The following is a 19,505-nucleotide window of genomic DNA, read 5'->3' as shown; positions in this document are numbered from 1 at the left end:
GCCCACTGCCCACTCACCAGGACCCAAAGGCTGGGCGGAGTCTCTGAGAAAGCAGCGTGCATGGGCAGGACACCCACACACATGTAACACGGAACATCTCAGTCCAGGGACCAGAGCTGTCCAGGCAGCGGGGTTGGATCGTGAAGAACCTCATATTTGGAGTTAAGGCATTTTGTCTTCACCCTGTGGATCACAGTAGCCACGGAAAGGCCATGAGTAGTGAATCAGGTGAGGTCACTTGGTATGAGCACAGCAGAGGTAGCAGACTTGGGACCCACAGACATGTTTTGTTTTTAAATATTTATTTACTTATTTATTTGAGAGGGAGAGAGCAGGGGCAAAGGGAGAGAGAGAGAATCCTCAAGCAGACGCCCCACTGAGCACGGAGCTCAATGCTGGTGGGTCTCGATCCCAGGACCCTGAGATCACAACCTGAGCTGAAACCGAGTCAGATGCTTAACTGACTGAGCCACCCAGGCGCCCCGCCTCCACAGACATGTTTCTGATGGGCTCTTTTCAACATTTTGAATTGGTTGCCAGCATTTAAAACTTTGGACTCTTCACATACGAACCCAGCTTCCCAGCTACTTTGGGGCAGAATGGAGATCTGGCAGCTCTGCTCAGCATCCCTACAAGGTCCTCATCCTCCAGGTGGAGTACCAGCATCCCCCTGTCACAGAACACTGGCACTCCTGCTGGTCTTGCTCTTCTAGGCCACGGCCTGGCCCTCTGAGGGCTGGAGCTTGCACACCCATGCGAGCCTGCGGAGATGGCAAGGTTGGAGGCAGGGAGACCAGGGAAAAGAAGTTGAAGGCATGAAATTTAGACACAGACGAGGGGAACAGAGGGCTTTGACACCTACCTTGCAGAAGGCTGCCTAAGAATGATAGATCATGCTTACCTCCATTCAAGGAAGCAGGTGCCTCACATACTCGCCAAGTCCCACCTTGCTTCCTTGTCTTTATCCCGCATGTGCCTCCCTCGGGAAGGGCGCTAAGGTGGCATTCGATGGTCACAGTTAGCAACAGCCCAGACTGCACTCCTGTCCCTGCTCCTTCTGGCCCTGTCCCTCCCCAGTTCTCTCCCCATATGTCCCCAGCTTGTCACTTGGCATTCCCCCCCTCCATTGTCCTTTTTCCAATGATATGTCTCTCCTTTTCCAGATGCCCAGAGCAATTTGGTTTGCCTGGCAATTCTTGGGCTCCTCCCAGGAATATCTTAAAACATTAGAAAACACTGAGCATAAGAGCTGCTGGAGCTCGATCCCCAAACGGGCACCGCGGTACCCTCCCAGGCAGAGCTGGGCTCAGTTATTTTCTGGGTCCTTTTACGCATTCCAGCTCTCCGCATCACTTTGAAGGAAAGCCATTCGATAAATGTCTATGATTAGATTTCACCCTGGGGTCGGAATATGATTCCCTTGAGCGGAACTTTCCCAAAGCAGCTTCTGAAGTCTCACTGCTCTGGTCCAGATCTCAGCTTCACCACTTCCTAGCTCTGGGGTCATGGGAAAACTGGGGACAGTAACAGTGCCTGCTTCATGGGGTTGTGGGGAATGATTGAATGAAATAACCCAAAATGAGCAAAGACCTTGGCCAAGTGCCTGGTCCAGAGCAAGTTCCCCAAAAAGAACAGCTATTAATTATATTAATTGTCATTATCAGAAGCAATGAACATGTATTCTACTTATCAAATAACGGTTGCTTTATCCCCTTCTTTGATGCTTCCTCAACGTCTCTGAGATAAAGAAGTTGATTTAAAAAAAATGTTGATTTTTTTAACCAGTTTGATTTCCAAGAATACAGATTTCTTAAAGCAAAATATGTTGAGTATCCACTTTTCTTTTGGCTGCAGTGGGGTTCAGTGGGAAGGCTACCTTTTGAGCTTTCACAAATCAAAGTCTCCGAGGTGGGTTTTTAAAAGGAATACTTGCCGGGCTTGGCAGCCAGAGTTCAAAGCCCTGGTGGGAAACTGTAAATGCTAGCCTTTAATTGTAAATGAACTCTCCGGGGCAACAGGGGTGTAGAGTCAAGTAAACATTAACACCTGATTCTGCAAGGATCACTAGTTTCCTTCTACAATCCAGAGCCTTCCCCCTTCCCATTTTGCAGACCCGTTTTGAATTGAAATATATTTTCGGGAAAGCTGGCTGAGGTCATGAATAATGGGGGTGCCCACATGGCTGCCCCTGCAGTTGACTTCACTCCCTTTGTCACCAAGCTGTGCCTTATGAAGCTGTCTCTTTGGCATCTATGTCCTACCCAGGGGGCTGGCCCAAACTGCAGGGTTTTACCTAGAGAATTTGTGTATTTTATTTCAGGAACATAAGATTTTATCTAAGGTGCTTTGACACGGCTCATAATATTGCTCTCCCTCTGCATAAACGGCAAATTCTTTACGTGTTCATGCTGTTCATGTCTCGGGCAGCAGCTAGCTCTTCAAGGCTGTGCTGGAATTATAGGCCACTTTGTTTGTGGAATAGCTTGGGAAGCTTGGCATCATCGATTTGCATCAGTGCCTCCGGAATAGCCTTTGCCTTCTCCTTAAAGATACTATCTAAACTGTGAAATTCATTAAATAGCCCCAGAAATGGATCAGGTTATTTAACACAACATCCCTAATGGCGCAATATCTCAGCTGTCTGCACCGATAGCGAACATTGTCTTGGATAGTGTTATCAGCCCAGGACACCCGCTATGAATATTGATCCCAAGCTTGTTACAGCCATCACTTGCCATCAGGACAGGTCAGGGTTGGAACCCACCTAGTATCAAAGCAATTTAAAGACAGCACTCAGGCAGAATTTTAATGCCCACATTGAAAAAACAAATCAACTCCATGCACAGAGGGAAGGTGGCTTGCTGGATATGGATATATTTATTATATAGGCACACCTCACGTATAAATACATGTGGGAGAATGTTAGTGAATGAACACAAGACCAAATTGTACCTATCAGAGGTCTCACTAGCTCCTGGTCATTTACAATGCAGGTGGCCAGAAAGACAATTCCCTAAGGCCCCCCTCCCCTCACCAAATTGAGGAATTTTGCCTATTTTTTGGGTGGCGGATTTCTAAGTTGGGTGAGTAAGAGGGAGCATTTTCTATCCCTTCAATGTTGATAGGAGACACTACGATGTTTCTTCTGTGTCATCTTTTTCCAGAAGCCACACACGGTAACCTGTGCTGCACTGAGCACGCGTATCAGAAATAGAGGGGAAAACTAAAGGGCACGAAAATTTAAAAAAACTAAAAGAAGTTCTTAACGATTGAGTCTTAAAAAATGTGGCCTTTATGTGCCCTTGTCTTTGTCTCCGATTTGTTGCTTCTCCCTTTGCTGCTCCTTTTCTATATTTAACACCTGTCGACCTCAAAGGAAAGGTGATTCATATCTTTTAAACAAAAATTGTTTGAGGCAATTTATAAAGCGAAATGAAAATGACCCAGATTGGGGCTGCTCTTGGTCGGTCATCTGCAGCCTTCCCTGTCCCTCTGGTCTGGGTATAGGGTGCCTCTGGGATGCCAGCCCACCTTCCTTGGAAAATGGCTGCAAGGCTGCTAAGAGAACAGATAAGACCCATCGTGAGACGCCACAAATACCCCTTCTGGAGCTACCTAAGGGAGAACTGTTTCTACCCTGAAGAACCTAAATGTAGAAGAAACATGAATGTGGATGGGAAAAAGTAAAAGGGGGCTGGGCTCAATATGGGGAGGGAAGGAGAAAGAAAAGGAAATTTAAAAAAAAATCAAGTGAGATCTGGATGAGAAAGAGTTGTCAAAACAGAAAGCAAAGTAACCTATTGGTATGTGTTCTGGAAGGTTCTGTGATTTGCAATCCAAGTTCCTGGGTGCCACTGTTTAGTTCCAGGGCCACGTTTTCTTTGGTTTTCACAGGGTATGCATTTCTTCTGGTGGGAGGTGGGCCAAGGGGCTCGGGCAGGGCACTTCCCTTCCTGCTTTCCTGCAAAGGCACAATCCATCATAGCTTTAGGACTAGAGCGGGTTTGAATTTCGGCAGGGCTTTAAAGTCGGCAGGGAATACAGGGGCCGCCTCTGGGAGGGGCCACAGGTTTGAATGAGAAAAGCTACAAGCAACCGGCGGGTAGGGTCTTCCCTTCAATAACAGATGGGATTAACAGCGCCCCACCCACCCCCGCACTTTAATGAGCGAGTTTCTCCTCCTCTTCCTACTGCTACCTTCTCGGACCATATTAATTGCCAAGTCATTGTTTGGAAGCCCCATGGGGCAGGGAAGAAAGGAACAGCAGAGTGAGAAGTGGTTCTGGGCAGAGGGGTAGGAGAAGCCTCAGAATTTGCTACTGGAGTAAATGCTTACTGCTCACAGACTGCTCCCCGAGCCACAAAAGGAAAAAGGAATGTTAAGATGGGTCTGGCTGTTGGAAGTTTCCCCCAAGGACTGATGTTCGTCATTCCAGGGGACCTGGCGGGGCAGATGGGGGCCCGCTGGGTAATCTCTGTTCTCTGACCTTAAATTCAAACCAGACAAGCATCTTTTAACCTTTTTTCTTCTTGGGGCTAGAAGGGGATGGGGGAGGGGTCAAAGATGCAAACTGGGTCCCAGAGACCCAATTTCTGTTGCGCGTGATTGAATCTGTGACTGTGAAAAAGGACTGAAGGGCATCAGGGTTGTGCTCGGCGGGAGGCTCAGGGAGCCGGGGCAGCCACCCTTGCCGGGCTCACCTGGCCTTACCAGGGCATCTCACCTGGCTCTGAACCCGCAACCCGTCAAGGTTCCCAAAGCAGCGGGACGCCCTAGCGGGGGCTCGGACCTCTCCCCCAAACCCCTGCTGCTGTATGACTCGGTGCCGCTAGGCTGTGGCTCCGGGCAGAAGGGAAAGCCTCGGACACAGGGCACAGGACACATTTCTGACATGGCAGGATATCCTGGAAAGGGTACTGGTCCGGGTAAGAAGGCCTCTCGGTTCGCATTCGGCCGCTGCCACCAGTCAACAGTAACCTTGGGCAACGCACTTCGCACCTTTGAATCTCAATTTCCTTATCTTTAAATGGGGATGATAGTCTTGCCAGGCCACTCCTACCTCACAGGGATGCTCAGAGAACCAAGTGAGATCGCGCAAGCCCAGGGGCTTTGTAAACTGTAAATTGTGAGAACGTTAGAGCTTTTACGTCTGAGGTGACCAGGTCTGAGGCCATCACTGTGATTGCCTGGAGGGCAGGAGCTGTGCGGAGCGTTGCCTTGAAGTAATCACTGCTGGCCTCAATTATATCCCCAATTCAGAGTCACCGGGGAAAAGTCACAAACCTAAGCCCAAGGCAGAATGTGTATGGGGGGGAGGGGATCCCCAAGATGGAATCGTCCCGCGATCTTTCGCTCGCGCACACCCGGAGTCCCTGCGGGTCCGGCGGAGGCGCGCGGAGCCGGCGGTGATGTATGGGCGGGCGCGCGCACAGGGCTCACGCCGGCGCCCCTGTGCCGAGGCGAGCGGCCCCAGCGCCGCGCGGGGCAGTCTTGGGGCCGCTGCGAGCGCGCCCTGCACGTGGCGGGGGTCTGGGCCGCGCAAGTGCCAATCCCGGCGCAGCGCCCCCGCGGCTCTCTCCCAGCCCCGCCTCCGTGTGCCCCTCCCCAGATCCTCTTGGCCGCCCCGACCCTCCTACTGGCTGGAGAGCTGCGGCCCGGCCACAGCTGAAGGCAAGCCAGAGCGCGGCCATCCCGGACACCGCGCCGCCGGCCTCGGGTCCCCGGGCGGCGGGCATGCTGGCATGGCAGGACGGCGGGGCCAAGGCGGCTCCCTCCCACCACAAGATCTCCTTCTCCGTCCTGGACATCCTGGATCCGCAGAAATTCACCCGCGCTGCGCTCCCGGCCGTGCGCCCTGCTCCCCGGGAAGCCAACAAAAGTTTGGCAGAGGCCGAAGCAGGGAAGGATGCCAGCCCAGAGGATTCAGCTCGGCAGCGGGAGACCCCTGGTAAGGATACGAAGCGGCCCCGGGTCCCGGGAAACCCCAGCCAAGATGATGCGATGGGGAGGTTGGGAGGTGGGTGGACAGCCCGGGACCGAGTGAGTGGCCGTTAGCGGAGCATTCGCCAAAGGGAGAAGGCTCACAGGACGAGGTGCAGAGTGTTGCCTTGTCTCTGTGTTGGAACTGAATTGAGGCAGAAAAGAGGCCCCCAGGATCCTGGGTCGGGCATTCGCCTCCCAAAGCCCGTCCCTGCTCACCCGCCAAGCTACTAAGCACCACAGCTCTGTTTTGCTCGAAGTGGAAACTAAACAGCCAACGTCCACCTTATCCAGGCTCATTCATTTATCGGGCATATGATGCACCCACCACGTGCCAGGGCCTAGACCAGAGACTGAGATAGAAGTCATGGAAAACTTCAGAACCGGCGAGGTAGCCAACATTATGAATATTGCCCCCATTTTATGGATGAGGAAGCTGAGGCTAAATCATGTGTCGGTGTCTGGAAGGGAATGCGAGGTCAGGTTTACGCACTTAGGGCCCGCTTCCAACCATCTAAACACCTGCAAAGATTCCGCTGCCCCACGCGCTCTGCTCTCTCTCCCCAGACCCAATCGTTGTCTGGGGCGGGAGCAGGGGTGGGGCGGGGTGATGGGAGGCCTTTGGTCCTTTCTCCTCGAAGGGTTTTCACTTATTCCTAACTCTGGCGGGCACCTGACGAGGGGTCTGGGAGAGTTTGTGTCTGGAAGGACGGGCAAAAGACAGCAGGATCCGTGCTGGGTGGAGCGTGGGCACGAGGGTCCCTGGAGGGACGCCGAGTTAGGGGCGCAAGTTCAAGAGGCTGGATGCGGCACAGCCCCCTGCTTCTCCTCCCCAAGTTTGGCAGTGATTGTCTGGGGCTCGGGGCGCTCTGGCGGCTGTGCTTGGGCCCGGGTAGTCCGCCTGGTAATTGTTCGGATCGCCCCTCGGAGGGGCCGCGCTCCCCTCCCCCCACAGCCATGATCGATATTCTATTACTGGCGCCTGCATATCTCCTGCCCGCAGCTTGCAGGTACCGACTTCAAACCCCCTTTCCCTGTCTGATCCTAATATTGTTCGATTAAAACTTACCTTTAATAGATGACATCTATCGATCCGGTCCCGCACAAATCTGAAACTCTATTAACACGGCAGGAGAGAGAAGATGGGAAAGAGGGAATTTCACTTTAAAGGGGGGGGTAGGGAGCTTAATAACTTCTTTTTTAATTGCTAGGAGTTCCAGACCAAAATAGGCTTCTAGGGCCTAGGGAGATAGAGCCTTAAATGCGCTTGACATCTCGATGTCTCAATGTACAGTGATCCTACCCGCCCAATACTGTCCAATATGGTCATTATATTTTCTTAATGGGGGTTGTCATTTATTCATTCAAAATTCATTTCTTGGACGTCAACTACATAGCAAATGAGTAAAGGGCAAGAGGACACCGCACCCCTAAACCCCCACTCCTGGGAAGGGCTTGCGAGGATGCGTGATCGCGGGGTGGTGGCGGGAGCGAGATGCAGAGAGGGGCACAGCTAGGGACTCAGGGGAACAGGAGGAGGGGGTCTGGCGACCTAGAGGGGCTGGGTCGTTCCGGGCTTCTGGTCACCCTGCCCTTCTCCACTAGATGCTGCGGACCGCGGGGCGGGCGCGGCGTCCCCCTTGGAGGGCTCGGAGGCCGAGGAGGCGGAGGAGGAGGAGGAGGAAGCCGAGGACGCGAGCCAGCAGCGGCCGCAGGAGAGGGCTGAGCGCCTGCAAGCGGATCCGGCGCGCTCCCCCGAGTCCCGGGCGGCGGCGTTGGCGGCGGGGGAGCGAAGCACCCGCGGGCTCGCGGGCTCCCCCGGCTCGCCCGGCTCCCCGCGGCCCCGGCCGGCCCGGGCGCACTGCCCTTTCAGACTTTCCCCTCCTACTCGGCGGCCAACGTCCTCTTTCCCGCCGCCACCTCCTTCCCGCCAGCGGCCGCAGCGGCTGGGGGCCCCTTTGCGTCCTTCCTCGGGCCGTCCTACCTGACCCCTTTCTACGCTCCGCACCTATGAACCCAGGGCTTCTCGAGGGTCCACTTCGTCCGGACTCACGAGTGATTGGCGTGGTCGTGTGGTTCCCCATTCCTTCGAGGGGCGCCGACGCGCGGGGACCGCCCCCTCGTGGTGAGCGGGTGTCTGGGCGCCTCTTCTTTTCCAGCGGTCGGGAGGCGCCACCAGAGGGCAGGGAGAGGCTGCCTGCCCACTCCAGCCGCGCCCCTTCCCGCCGCGAAGAACCCCTGATCCATGCGGTCCACAAAGGAGGTCAAGTAGGATCTGTCGTCTTTAAAAGTGTCGGGAGATGAAGGCTACCCTCAATGTTTCCGGGTCGAACCGCCTCTTCACCTTCGGTCAGGCTCGGTTCCGTGCAAGGGGGCCTTCTGAGAGTCTGGGTGCCCGAGCTGGGCTAACACAGCTGTGGGGATGGTGATGCCAGGGAGCCAAGACTTCCTGCCCGCCGGTCGCTCACCCTTAGGATGGAATCTTCTTCGAACATTTTAGCGCACTCAGAGGGTAAGCAGCTTCCCCCGTTCAGAGCGTATTGTTTCCTTTTTCATACTTGATTATTGGCCCAAACCCACTGATTCCTCCCAGATACTGAACGAGCTGGGTCCAGGAGCACACACTGCCGCTGTGAAATGGACTATTTTTAAATGCACAAAACTGCACATTTTTAGATCTTCATTTAAGATTGGGACTTGAGCACAATTCTTGTTCCAAACAGACTCCCCACAGGCTGTTCCTGAGAGAATAGGTATCTTACTTTTCTCAGAAGACCGGAAGTTTCTGCTAGGGATTGTAACGGCTTTGTGGCTAGACTTACCTTCTCACGCAGGCGCAGTTCGCGTCCTGCAGATTTTTGAGAGCAGCTTTGACCAACAGGCAATGGCCTCGCATGCTTAAAAATGATAATGAAGGGACCAACGATTCAACTAAAATCTTGAAGTCTATTGCCTGAGGCCACCCGCTTGATTTGCGGTATTTGATACTCTCATTGGTCTGTCCTGGCATTTCCTAGGCTCCCACATAGTGAACAGAGCTGGGAGAGGAGAGCCCCCCCCCCAGTACACATGACAGTCATGAATTGGACTATTTTTTAAAGGCACAAACTCAACATTTTTAGAGCTTCGTCTAGAGCCATTCTTGTTCCAAGCAGACTCTAGGATGGCATCACATGCAAAAGGTTGTCAAGGGTGTGAAGGAAGTAGTTCTTGGGGTGTGGAAGCAAAAACATTCCTCTGATGGATTCACACCCCCCCCAACTTAATGTACGGCCCTTAGTTCCAACTGCTACTTCTATTATGTCCCTGAAAAAGTTAGTTATTCTGTAAAATTCTCATGCCAGATTTGTTCGGAATACTGCCTTTAGTTTTCCATGTGATATGTCTAGAGTTCCTATCTCAGAAACCCCCAGGTTCCCATCCATGTCATATCTGTTTCATTCTTACCTTTGTTACTTGAGGCCTGGCTGATATCTACACAGATACCATACTTCTTACTATTTTTTGATAGTCTGTGCCATTTACAATTAAGTTTAATGATCAAAGTCTTCTGATAAAGCAAACCCAGTTTGGTGTCATGAACACATGATATTATAATTTTAAAATATCTAGTTCTATTATTATCAGGAATGATAGAAAATATCCTCCCTTCTGCCAAATTAAATGAAGACATCATATTCTTGGGACTCTCACAAGATTTGAGAATGGGTATCCTTTAATTACATATGATGTGCTAATTACTCGTTTCCTTCTATGTTAGAGCGTCCCCAAGCAACACGTTGTAACTTTCTAAAAGACAGTTGATGCCAGATGAGATTAAAAATGCAGTTACTGTAGTTGAGAATGTTTTATTCACTTTACCTATTGCGAAACACTCTCTCGATAACCGTTCGTTGGTTTTGAAAAGCAACATTCCATGGGTCATGAACAGGCAGTTCAGGTGCACAGGGTCAAGATCTGTGACAAGAAGCTGAATTTCTGTAAGATATGGGGAACATTTAATCTCTCTCAGGTACCAGCATCTCAGAAGATTCCAGCGGAAGAGAGGGTCTAGGGAGGGAGGTGGGAGGCTTGTCTGTCTGTGGGCTAGCATGGAGTTCCGTAGTCCTGACCTTTCTGGTTTCTACACGTTGTAGCAGTGACTTTGGACTTCTCCTTCTTTGAAAGGCCCAGTGGCTTTCCGACCAAATCCTTAGACTCAATCAATTGATGTGTTTGCCTAATAAATCCTTTTTGTAATGATTTCTCATTTAACTGTTTCTTGTTCTCTATTAGCAGAGTTTTAAAATAATTTTATAATTATCGGAGTTTCTTTAGATGTGTCTCCCTCCCCCCACCAGCTAGTCTCCATAAATAGGGGGTATTTCTACCCTAACACTACTTTTTTCATGCCATGCTGGATACTTTTCCAAACCCTTGCTAGGTATACATATAATGGCTACGCTAGCCGGCAGTATATACAAACACACAGGGCCATTTTCATAGCAAAAGTGAAGTATCTGACAGAATTTATTAATGGCTACAAATTAGATCAACACCTAAGGACCAGATTTTTAGGACATTAACTTACTAGACTTATGTTACAAATTGTAAATACCCCATAAAGAGCCTGGTAAACAACTTTTTAGGCTTGGGCTGTCCATTGGTCGTAGATTTCTGATGCTAAAATAATCATTGCAGGGATGCCTGGGTGGCTCAGTCGGTTAAGCATCTGCCTTCAGGGGCGCCTGGGTGGCTCGGTTGTTAAGGGTCTGCCTTCGGCTCAGGTCATGATACCAGCGTTCTGGGATCAAGCTCCACATCAGGCTCCCTGCTCAGCGAGAGGCCTGCTTCTCCCTCTCCCACTCCCCCTGCTTGTGTTCCCTCTCTCGCTGCCTCTCTCTCTGTCAAATAAATAAATAAAATCTCTTTAAAAATTTTAAAAAATAAATAAAAAGGAGCTAACTTATTAAAAAAAAAAACAAAAACATCTGCCTTCGGCTCAGGTCATGATCCCCTGGGATCAGCCCCTCATTGGACTCCCTCTGCCCCTCCCCCTCTGCTCCTGCTCAAGCTCTTTCTCTCTCTCAAAAATAAATAAATAAAATCTAAAAAAAAAAAAAAAAAAAAAAAAACNAAAAAAAAAAAAAAAAAAAAAGACCATTGCAGATCCCCACTTGAAACCACGCAGGCAAGGAGCCACATGTGTTTAAGGGAGTGAGTGGAGATCCTACCATACATTGAGAAATCCCTATCCATTTTATGGGCACAGATCTATTTGGTGTATTTGTCTTTCTAGAAATAACCGATAAGACCTACTTAACTAGCTTTAAAGATTATGAGTAGGCTAAAAGATATTCTTCAATAAACGCTAATAAGTACACTTTTAAAAATGTCATTCCACCTTGAAGTCAGTTGAAGGGAGGCCTGTAAGAGTCAATGTAGTGGGAAGACCCAGACTCAGGGAAAGAGAAGCAGGAAGTGCCCCCTCCCGCCTGCAGCGGGGAGCTGGAGGCAAATCCCAGTGGAGCCCGGTTGTGGAGACAGAGAGCGAGCCTTGAGCCTTGGAAGGAGGGTTGCTCTCCTGCGTCAGCCTTGGGCTGTGGTTTTCAAGGACTACATGTTCAAAGCCACTTCCACCCCCCTGTCGATAAGTGAATTTGGCAAGTTCCCTGTGTCTTTGGGCCTCAGTTCCCTCACCATAGAGCCTAGCTCAGCCGACTACAGAAGGTCTGCCCAGGAAACACCAAGCTGAGGGCCTGACTCAATGAAGGCATTGTTCTCCACCTGAATAGAAAGGATAGTAAGCATGCTGGACCTGGCCCACCCGCCCCACTTACAGAACTCTTACTGCAGTATAATAAACATATGGAACCCTGAAAATGTCAGATGTGTATGGCTTGGTGCGTGTTTGCAAACAGAATACACCTTGATAGGGGCGGCGGGCTGGCTCGGTTGGTGGAGCGAGTGACTCTCGATCTCAGAGTTGTAGGCTGAGGTCCCACTTTGGGTTGTAGAGATTACTTAAAAATAAAATCTTTTTTTTTTTTTTTAAAGATTTATTTATTTATTCGACAGAGATAGAGACAGCCAGCGAGAGAGGGAACAAGCAGGGGGAGTGGGAGAGGAAGAAGCAGGCTCATAGTCCAAGAGCCTGATGTGGGGCTCGATCTCACAACGCCGAGATCACGCCCTGAGCTGAAGGCAGACGCTTAACCGCTGTGCCACCCAGGCGCCCCTAAAAATAAAATCTTAAAAAAAATACGCAACTAATGAATCATCGAACTTTACATCGGAAACCGGGGATGTACGGTATGGTGACTAACATAATAAAAAAACATTAAAAAAAAAATCTTAAAAAAAAAAATCACCTTTATAGTCAGCACCCAGATCAAGAAACAGTACGCGATGAGCATCTCAGAGCCCCCTTGTGTCCCCTTCCAATAATTACCTCTCCTATCCTGACATCTAACGGCTTGATGAGTTGTGTCTGGTTTTTTCTTTTAATTATAAAAATGGAATCCTACAGTGTGTACTTTTTTGTGCCCGGATGTCTTTGCCAACAATATTTATGAGTTTCATCCACATTGTGGTATATATTTGTAGTTGATTCATTCCTACTGCAGTTGGCATGTTATTGTGTACCCAACTAATTTATCCATTCTACTGTGGGTGGGTAATCAAATACTCTGTCATTATTTTGACTATCATCTTACACACTTCTTTTGGTAAATATATCTTCATACTTTCTTTGGTAATATATCCAGCAGTGGGGTTCCTGGGAACGCATATACCTAGCTTTGGTAGATAGAGCTAATCAGTTGTCCAGTGTGGTTGTAACAGTTTACATTCCCACCTGCAAGGAAGGAGAGTTTCAGGTGTTCCACGTCCTCCCAACACATAAGCATGACCACCTTTTTCATTTGATGATTCTGGAACGTAGGTAGTTGTATCACACTCTGGTTTTAAATTTCATTTCCTGATGGGTAATGATGTTGACTATCTCTCCATATGCCTGTTGGCCACTGGTGAAGTGCCTAGTCAGATCTGCCCCCTGGTGAAATAAACTGAGTCTTAGAGAGGAGGTGATGTATGCAAAGTTGTCTGTGTTACCTAAGAAACTGAGACTCACTGAGGTTATGTGACTTGCCCAAGGTCAGAGAGTAAGAGAAGAATAGAGCCTGAAGGCTGGGCCTAATACCTCCAGAATGACTTAATTTTTTTTTAATTGGGAATATTCACAGGGTCTCATATATGACCCTATAAATTACTTTATTAATTACAAATGGAAATGGGTTTCTCTACAATGGTAAAATCTGGAGGATATCACCTTGACCAAGTAATCACATTCACATCACCAAAATGAGATAAATTGATATCAGATCCCTCCTGGTGTAATCAGGATGATTGAAATTGTACACCGGGCCATCAATCATATAAAATATTTGGTAAAAAATTTTTTAAATGATCTGACAGCTGATTGGGCATTTTGTAGTTACAGGTAAGTGTCAGTATTAGAAAGAAAGGATATTCCATTGCTCCTCCTTCCTCTGTCCCTGCCTCTTTCCTTCCTGCCACGGACATGTAGAGTGCCCATTCTCTGCCAACTGTTTTGGATGGTGGGAACTTACTGATTTATTGAGTTCCCAGGCACAGGGTAGATTACAGTCTGTGTATTCCCATCTTTTCCGCAGCCATGGTGGTTTGTGGAGCCAAAAAGAGGACGACCCTTTATTTCCTCTCTACCACTTACTAGCTCTGCAATCTGACCTGAGTTTCCCCAAGTTTCCTGAGCCTGAGAGGCACGTAATACGCTCTCAGTGAATGTTAAAGTTCTTCCTGCCGATGTATAAATTGGCTTATGGAGGCACCTGGGTGGCTCAGTCGTTAAGCGTCTGCCTTCGGCTCAGGACGTGATCCTGGCGTTCTGGGATCGAGCCCCGCATCAGGCTCCTCTGCTGGGAGCCTGCTTCCTCCTCTCCCACTCCCCCTGGTTGTTTTCCCTCTCTCGCTGGTTGTCTCTCTCTGGCAAATAAATAAATAAAATCTTAAAAAATATATATTGGCTTATGCAGGTAACCGACTGAGCCAGCCAGGCACCCTGGGTATTATGTTTTAAATAAACTCTCTTCCAGGCGACAGCTGATCACACAGTGCTCGTCCTTGTGATATTGAACCTGGCCAAGAGCACTGGGGGCAGGAGAGGACAGTAGACAGTCCACACACAAGAGCTGACTGGACGATCTTACAAAATTACTTATTTTACAAAATCGATTCCCTTCTTGTGAGCCATTTTCTTTCGTGTATAGTTAATACATTTACAAAATGTTCTCTTTGCTTCTAAATCACTTGCAGATCCTAAGGCAGAAGGGGCTGGGTCTGGGGGAGATTCAGACAGCAGTTTCAGAGCACCAGACTCGTGAGGTCTGAAATTACCACCAATGTGCAGGGAGGTTTAAGGATAATCATTAAAAGGCTAGTTTAACCCCCTTTTGAAAGTTCTCTTCTTTCACAAATACTTTTTTTTCAAAGGGGTTCTAGTTTTGCAGAGGGGCCTCTTTTTGGTACATCATCATTGTGGCTGCCTAAGTCACTCCAAATTCTCAGGGATTCAGAATACTTAGTTCCTAGGAAGATCTCTACAGGAAGAGGGAAATGAATCAACCCCTCTTGGAGCCTACAAACACCCACTTCTAAGCAAGATTCTGATGGAACCTTTTTGAAGACATCAAAACAGAGTTCAAGCACATGTCTGATCTGGAATTAGCTTCCTTCCATGTAAATCAGTGCAGTAATATGGGTGAGTAGGAGCAAGCAGCAATTACTCAGGAGTTATCACAAAGATGCCATTTCTTTTTTTTTTTTTTAAGATTTTTTATTTATTTATTGGACAGAGAGAGAGACAGCCAACGAGAGAGGGAACACAAGCAGGGGGAGTGGGAGAGGAAGAAGCAGGCTCCCAGCAGAGGAGTCCGATGCAGGGCTCGATCCCAGGACTCTGGGATCAGGCCCTGAGCCAAAGGCAGACGCTTAACGACTGAGCCACCCAGGCGCCCCAAAGATGCCATTTCTTGTCTGATAAATTCACAAGCTGACTTATAAAAATACCTTACATGTGAGTCACACTTCTAAATCTTTCAAAAAACTTTAAGTTCTTTAAGCTTATTAATTTATTTTTTTAAAGGATTTTAGTTTTAAGTAATGTCTACACCCACAGTGGGACTCTACTCCCAACCCCAAGATCAAGAGTCACAGCCCCACTGACTGAGTCACCCAGGTGCCCCAAGCCCCCCCCCTTTTTTTTAATTGTGGAAAAATATACATAAAATTTACCATTAAAGTGTTCAGTTTAAAGTGGCATTAAGTATATTCACAATGTTAATGCAAACATCATGTCTACCTGGTTCCAGAACTTTTTCATCACCTCAAGCAGAAACCCTGTTTCCATTAAGTAGTGACCATCCTTTCCCCCTGTCCACGCCTTAGCAGCCCCTAATCTGCTTTCCCTGTGTATTTGTCTTTCCTGGGTATTTCATATAAATGGGATCATATAATATGTGGCCTTTCATGCTTAGTTTCTTTCTCACATAATGTTTTCAAGGTTCATCCATGTTGTAATATGTGTTAGTACTTCATTGCTTTTAGTGGCTGAATAATATCCCACTATATTGATAAATCATATTTTGTTTCTCCATTTGTCAGCTGATGGACATTTGGGTTGTTTCCACATGCTGGTGATTGTGAATAGTGCTGCTGCGAACATTTGTGGAAGAGTTTTTGTTTCAATGCCTGTCTTGAGTTGTTTTTTGTTTTTTTCTTAAAGATTTTTATTAAAATTTATTTGACAGAGAGAGACAGCACAAGCAGGGGGAGCAGCAGAGGGCAAGGGAGAAGCAGGCTCCCCACTGAGTAGGTTGCCTGGGGGGGGGTGCTGGGGCTCCATCCCAGGACGCTGGGATCTTGACCTGAGCCCAAGGCAGGTGCCCCTCTTTTTTTTTTTTTTTTTAAGATTTTATTTATTTATTTGAGAGAGAGACAGAGAAAGCGTGATTGGGGGGGTGCAGAGAGAGAGAGGGAGAAGCAGACTCCCCGCTCAGCAGGGAACCCAGCTCAGGGCTCCATCCCAGGACTCCAGGATCATGACCTGAGCCAAAGGCAGCTGCTTATGGACTGAGCCACCCAGGTGCCCCAGTTCTTTCCGATGTGTAACTAGGAGTGGGATTGCTGGCTCACCTGGTCATTCTGTGTTTAAGCTGTTGGGGAATCCCAGATTCTTTTGCCCGGCTGCTAGACCATTGTACATTTCCCACCAGCATTGTAGGAGGGTTCTGATTTCTCCACATCCTTACCAACACTTTTTATTAGTATCATTTTAAAATTGAAACCATTCCAGTAGGTGTAAAGTGTATCTCATTGTGATTTTGATTTGTATTTCCCTAATCATTCAACCATATTGAGCGTCGTTTCATGTGCATGTTGCCCATTTATAGATCTTTGGAGAAATATGTGTTCAAACCCCCTTACTTTTTAATTGGGCTGTCTTTTTATTGAATGTTAATAATTCTTTACATATTCAAAACACGGGTCCCCCTACCCACTTTTCTGGTACATTAAAATAAACATATAGTCCAAGGACTCCCTCCTCCCGTCCTTTGCACAAACACTTATTGGGCACCCACTGTGTGCCAAGTGCTATTCTAGCGTCTGGAAGTGCAACAGAAAGATCCTGGCTGGGCAGGGGAGGGGAGGTCGGGGGAGGGAAAGTGACAGACAGCTGCGCACCGGGTGCAGCAGAGTGTGGACAATGCCATGGCCTTCTTGTTAGCTGTTTCTGTGTGAAGGAACACTCTCCTTAGCACTGATGTCATTTAGAATTCAGGCTGGAAATAAATATGCCACTAATGCCACCTTTGCCATGCTTGTTCCCTGCAGATCTGGTTTATGTTTTACAAAGGTCTCACAGGGCCTTTAGAACTCCCAGGGTGTGGCAAAACACCATTAACAAACACCATTAACGTAGAAGTTAATGGTATTAGCAGGGTAAGTTCCAAGAATCAGAGTTACTTGTTTTCCTGAGATGAGTTGTAATTGCTTTTTTCCCCTTACAAACTTGCTAGCTCCATCATGGTTTTCCAAAATAATTTTTTTTAAAGATCTTGTTTATTTATTTGAGAGAGAGAGAGCAAGAGAGCGAGCAGGGTGGTGAGGTCAAGGGGCAGAGGGACAGGGACAAGCAGACTCCCCACTGGGCAGGGAGCCTGATGATAAGGGACTTGATTCCGGGACCCTGAGATCATGACCCAAGCCAAAGGCTGACGCTTAGCCTACTGAGCCACCCAGGCACCCTCCCCCCCCCCCCCACAACATANCTCCCCCCCCCCTTTTTAAGATTTGAGAGAGAGAGAGAGAATAATTTTAAGTAGAACTGCTTTCAGCAGTGTAGAGAAATGTATTCCTTCCTGGCAGCAAGGTTGATGGAGTATAAACCCATGTTATTGGATCTGCCAGCTGATTTCTATTTTTCTTTCAACTCCCGAAGGCAAAAATACTGTATTTGAATGAAAACTTTGTGGCAGGAAAGATAGAGAATTTTTTGTCCTATCTTTCTCTTTGGAAGCTTAAATATTTAGCAACCATTCCTGCAGAAGCAGCTGGGCCCTTGATGCAGATACTTATTTTCAAAGCTGCATCAGATCCCACATAATCCTTCTTTGCTTGCTGTGGGTCAGGCACTGTGTCCCTGGGAGCACAACGGTGGGTGACCAAGACAGACCAGCTCCCTCCCCTCCAGTCCTGCCACACACAGAGCAGTGAGTGGTCTACCGGCTTTTGTGATCTCTGATCTTTCAGAACAAAACATAGTGAGTCTGCATGCCCAATGTATGGATTTGCTTAAATTGTACATGTATCCTGCAGTGCTAGTAGATTATTTACATTGCAAAATAAAAATATACATTGAAAAGGATAAGATTATAAAATATAAATTATATTTCTAACTTTTTCTTCCTGCACATCCCTATTTCATCTTACACTCCCTTCCTGCTTTTTAAAAATTGGTGTCCTGGGGGCGCCTGGGTGGTTCAGTCAGTTGAGCATCGGACTCCTGATTTCGGCTCAGGTCCTGATCTTGGGGTCATGAGATCGAGCCCTGACTCAGGCTCTGGGCTCAGCATGGGGTCCGGCTCCCCTTCCCCTCCTCCTCCTCCAGCTTGTGCTCTCTCTCTCTGAAATACATACATACAATCTTAAAAAAAAAAAAATAAAGATTGGTGTTCTGGCAGACAGGATGTTTCCTAACACATTGCTTTTCTCTGCCTGGGCGGCCAGCTCTTTCTGCCGGGGAAGCCTCAATGTACCACTCAGCACCTGCTACCTTTTCTATATGTTCTTCTCTGCTGCTTTCATCTGGGAGAACCTGCCTGTTTCTTTCTCCTCTCTCTCTCTTTCCCTGCCAATTCACCCATATATTTTGGGGATCTTTTACCTTTCACCCTGGAATATGCTGACACTCCAGCAATTGCTATTAAAGGATTGAAATATCTTTTCATTTTTTGGTGAGTCTAATTTTGTTGTATTTGTTGGTGTTTGGGGATGGTTCTATTTTTCCATAACCTTTTCAGAAATTTGGGTAACAAATCTGAGGCAACATCACATTAAAAAAAGTTGTTTTATATCTTTTGCCTGGCAATGGAAGTAATTTTGTTCTTTCCAGTGATTATAGGTGGATAAGGTCAATAAAACCAACTACTTAGAAAAATGACCATGCAAGTGAATGCTGCAGTGGGAAATTGCTCGAAGTTTTCCAACTGCTTTCAATTGCTGCACTACCCACTGCAGACCTGCACCGGGCCAGGAACCATGCAAGGAGTGGCCTGCTTTACTCTCTCTCCTCTGAGACCAGGACTTAGAGTCTTAGCCTTGAAATTGGGAATGCAGGCCAGTCTTTTGACCTTGCAATCCCACTTCCAGGACTTTATCCTACAGATACACCTTTATGAAATGTCAGAGAGGAGGTTATCACTTGTGACACTGTTTGCAATAACAAAAGATTGGAGATAATCCAAGTGTCCAGCAGTGGGGCTTTGAACGCAGTTATAAACAAAAGAATGAGGGCCATCTGTCTGTATTGACTTAGAGGGAGTTCCAGGCCATATTAAGTGGCAAGGTACAAAGATCACACGTAACCTGCTATCTTGGGTGTTAGAAAGTGGAGGAAATAATGGCATGCATTTGTGTTTGCTTCTATTTGTATGAAGTATCCTGGGAGGATTAACAAGAAGCTAAGTAAAGGGTTGCCCACGGTGGGGGATACCAACTGCATTGGTCTGGGGCCAGAGGAAGACTTCTTGGGGTGTACTTTTCATTTGTAAATGAGGCAAAGGCATTAACTGTTTACAAAACAAAAAAAAAAGTTGTTTGGGGGAGAAAGTGTCAGAGTAGTTCTAGAGACTTATTTAAAAAAAAAACTTTTGAAAAAAGAAAAAAAAACAGCTAGATACTTTACACAATTGGAAGGTTTCCAAAGTTCCTTCAAATATCACTCTTT

General features: G+C 47.7%; 1 protein-coding gene across 1 annotated transcript; it reads left to right on the top strand.

Moving 5' to 3' along the window:
• Positions 1–5,662: 5,662 nt before the first annotated feature.
• NKX1-2 (NK1 homeobox 2) lies at positions 5,663–8,632 on the top strand. Its single transcript, XM_034663635.1, has 3 exons — positions 5,663–5,948; positions 7,586–7,780; positions 7,840–8,632. The coding sequence occupies exons 1-3, from the start codon at positions 5,735–5,737 to the stop codon at positions 7,992–7,994; spliced, it is 564 nt and encodes a 187-aa protein (XP_034519526.1). The 5' UTR covers positions 5,663–5,734; the 3' UTR covers positions 7,995–8,632.
• The last annotated feature ends 10,873 nt before the right edge of the window (positions 8,633–19,505 follow it).

The sequence above is a fragment of the Ailuropoda melanoleuca genome, chromosome 6 (assembly GCF_002007445.2).
Source record: "Ailuropoda melanoleuca isolate Jingjing chromosome 6, ASM200744v2, whole genome shotgun sequence".
Lineage (NCBI taxonomy): Eukaryota > Metazoa > Chordata > Mammalia > Carnivora > Ursidae > Ailuropoda > Ailuropoda melanoleuca.
Note: the sequence above shows the minus strand (reverse complement) of the source record. Positions and strands in the feature narration are given on the sequence as shown.